Source organism: Buceros rhinoceros, unplaced genomic scaffold (genome assembly GCF_000710305.1).
Source record: "Buceros rhinoceros silvestris isolate BGI_N320 unplaced genomic scaffold, ASM71030v1 scaffold10289, whole genome shotgun sequence".
NCBI classification, from domain to species: domain Eukaryota; kingdom Metazoa; phylum Chordata; class Aves; order Bucerotiformes; family Bucerotidae; genus Buceros; species Buceros rhinoceros.
In genome coordinates this window covers 31,801-34,508 of record NW_010429742.1, presented here as the reverse complement: position 1 = coordinate 34,508, position 2,708 = coordinate 31,801, and the positions used below count along the sequence as shown (strand labels likewise).

The window sequence follows — 2,708 nt, the reverse complement described above, 5'->3', positions numbered from 1 at the left end:
AAAAAAATCCAACCACAGCTTTAATAAATTATAGATTCATTTTTAAAACAGGAGATTACCATTACACATGTTGAGGCTGTAACAATAAATAAACCTTATTTGCAGCATTGTGGAGGTGGGGGAGTGAGGAGATGATGGAGATACCGGTCTGAAAACAAAACTGGTGCCCCATCAGGAAATTACCTTCATGTAAAGATGATAACTTGCTGAAGAAAACCCCTCTGGAACAGAAAACGCCAGAAACTAATTTTAACTGTGGGTCTGTCTATATGTTGTGTATAGATTCGGCAGAGAGGAAGGAGTGACAGAAGCTGAAAAGCCAACAGACAGGAAGGAGAAGAGAAAGGAGAGGGCAACAGAAGCCGGGACTAGTGGGGGCAAGCACAGCTTCACACAGAGGAAGGGGAAAGGGAGGGGAACAAAAGGGGTAAAGGCAGCAGTATGATTAGAACCATTTTTACTACATATTAAGCACAAATCCTTTTTCACAGTCTAAGGGAAATATAACAGGAGAACATGCAAAATTTATGAGGACTACTCTATCGGGGTGAAATACACACAGTGATAACAACCTTCTTGCACAAGTGAGTGGGGTCACCCTGCAGCCTTTCGCGGGAGAACAGGACGTGTGTGATGTTTCCCGCTTCCACTGGGCCTGCATGAAGGTCTTTGACAGATCACATCTCCATCACTTGACACAGCGCGCGAGCCGAGGCGGTGGTATTTGGCCTCGCTGTGTGATACGTAGGTATCGATGTACCGTACAGCGTACATACAGCAGCCAAGTTCCCCAGACCCAGCGAGCGGCACCACAAGTGCCAATAACGAGCTGTGCGGCCACGCTCGTTAACATTAACCGGTGTGCACAAGAGCAAAGAGAGAAAGCAGCTGCTGAGCGGACTCGTGCTCAGCAGCAGCAAGCTGAGAGCTCACAGGCACAGCGGGATGCGACAGCGCACTGAGCCCAGCGCAAAGCCACCGTCCTGCCCCGGCCAGCCTGTCACCTGGAGAGTTACTGACTCCTGCAGCCATGTCCCTGCACACGCCGGGAAGAATAACAATCCCTCTTCAGGCACTGGGAAGCCTTTGCATTCCCCAAAGACAGCCAGGAGATGGATGTAGAGACAGGCAGTATTTATTACTTCCCTCGCTCCATGGCGGGGGAGGGGGGGAAGAAAAAAGTGCTCTCTGCCTACGTGGTCTGACAAAACACACTGCTGCCCACGGCAGACGACGAGTTGAAGAGGGAAATGCATGATGCTTCAGGCGTGATCAGACTGCCCCTCGTTGCAGAGGGGAGGCAAAACCAAGAGAGAGCAAACGGCCAAACTTCGCAAAAACTGGCTGCCAGTGGGCTGGGAACCAACAACCCAGAGAGGAGATTATCTCACTGGGCAGTGATAAGGAAGGTAAAACTTATTTATTAGTAAGTTTATTAAGAGCTGGGTTGGTGCCTGTTCCTGCTCCTTAGATCTTTGGAGAGAAATCTGAGGTTGGGAGAGGCTGGGAGGTGACGGTGCGAGTGCTGCCTCCACAAGCAGGGGGGCAGCTGGGGCAGGTGCAGCACGAACAGCGGCTCTAGGGATTTCAGATTTTTTTCCTTGCTCTAATTAATACCCTTTCCTCAGGGTTAGGGGATATCGCTGTGCATCCTGCAGGTCATGACACGAACACTGCCAGCCTTTCAGCACACCCCACTGCCTGCAGCAAGCAGCCTCTGCTCCTCGCTTGGAAATCCCGGCTTGTCTCCGTGACCTCTCATCACTCTGCATCCAAATCTGTTAAACTCAGTCCTCTTCGAACCAGCAAAGTCCACCTGCAGGTAGCAGCAGAGGCCTAGCGCCAGGAATTTACCACAACTGCATCTTCATGGTCCAAACCTCCTGCAGCATCTACCTGATGTGATTTCTGTATAAGAAAACCAGCAGGGTTTGAGCAGGGACGGGATGAAACGTGAACTGAAATCTGAGGAAACATGTGCAGACAAAACAGAGATGCCATATGCGGTGACACAAATACACGTGATGCGAAGTGGTACTTCAGATGCGCTCTTTCAAGAGCAGGCAGGATCGCAATAATAAAGTCATTAGTAGAGCATTTGTATTCTGCTGTCTAATCGTGTCAAGCTGGTACGATTACACGTGAAGGCCCATCGGCTCTCCTCTTCCAATAGACACCCCGCTCTGTGCTGGAGGAGGGAGGGCTCACAGCACCGGCCGCACGATCCCTGCAGTACCTCAGTACCTGGGCGGTCGTGGCTGACCCCTTCGGGACTTCCAAGTCAGTCAGGATTCCCAGGGCACTCTTGCCATCAACAACTCCAAACACAACTGTGACAAACAACCGTTTTCCTGAGTCACTGTGCTGACACCACTGCGTGTCCTGTCTGTGGACAACCTCTCTCCTCCACCCCGCGTCGGTGCTGAGCAATGCCATGTCCAGTAGTACCTCTGAGACACCGGGAAGGTGTAAATAGCCACCACGTGTCATTGGGAGCAAGTTACGATGTGTATCACTAGACTCTGTTGCACTTCTAAATGAGAGTCTCAAAGAGACGCAAGATTTCCACGCGTGAAACTGTGGGTACGTGTTTTGGAAGCTGTGAACGTAATTTGCGACTCTTTGCCTTTAAAAACCACGGTGATGTGGCATGTGCTCCCTTCCTCCACAGGACAATGTTTTCCCCTGTTTTTCTCTCCTGGCTTGCC

General features: G+C 50.7%; 1 protein-coding gene across 1 annotated transcript in view; it reads right to left on the bottom strand.

The window, feature by feature from the left end:
• Positions 1–2,436, bottom strand: part of LOC104499281 (thrombospondin type-1 domain-containing protein 7B-like) — a 38,891-nt gene extending 36,455 nt beyond the window's left edge. Inside the window, exon 1 of the mRNA XM_010142766.1 lies at positions 2,245–2,436. Within this exon, the coding sequence (XP_010141068.1) occupies positions 2,245–2,436 (192 nt within the window). The remainder of the gene's footprint in view (positions 1–2,244) is intronic.
• Positions 2,437–2,708: the final 272 nt, after the last annotated feature.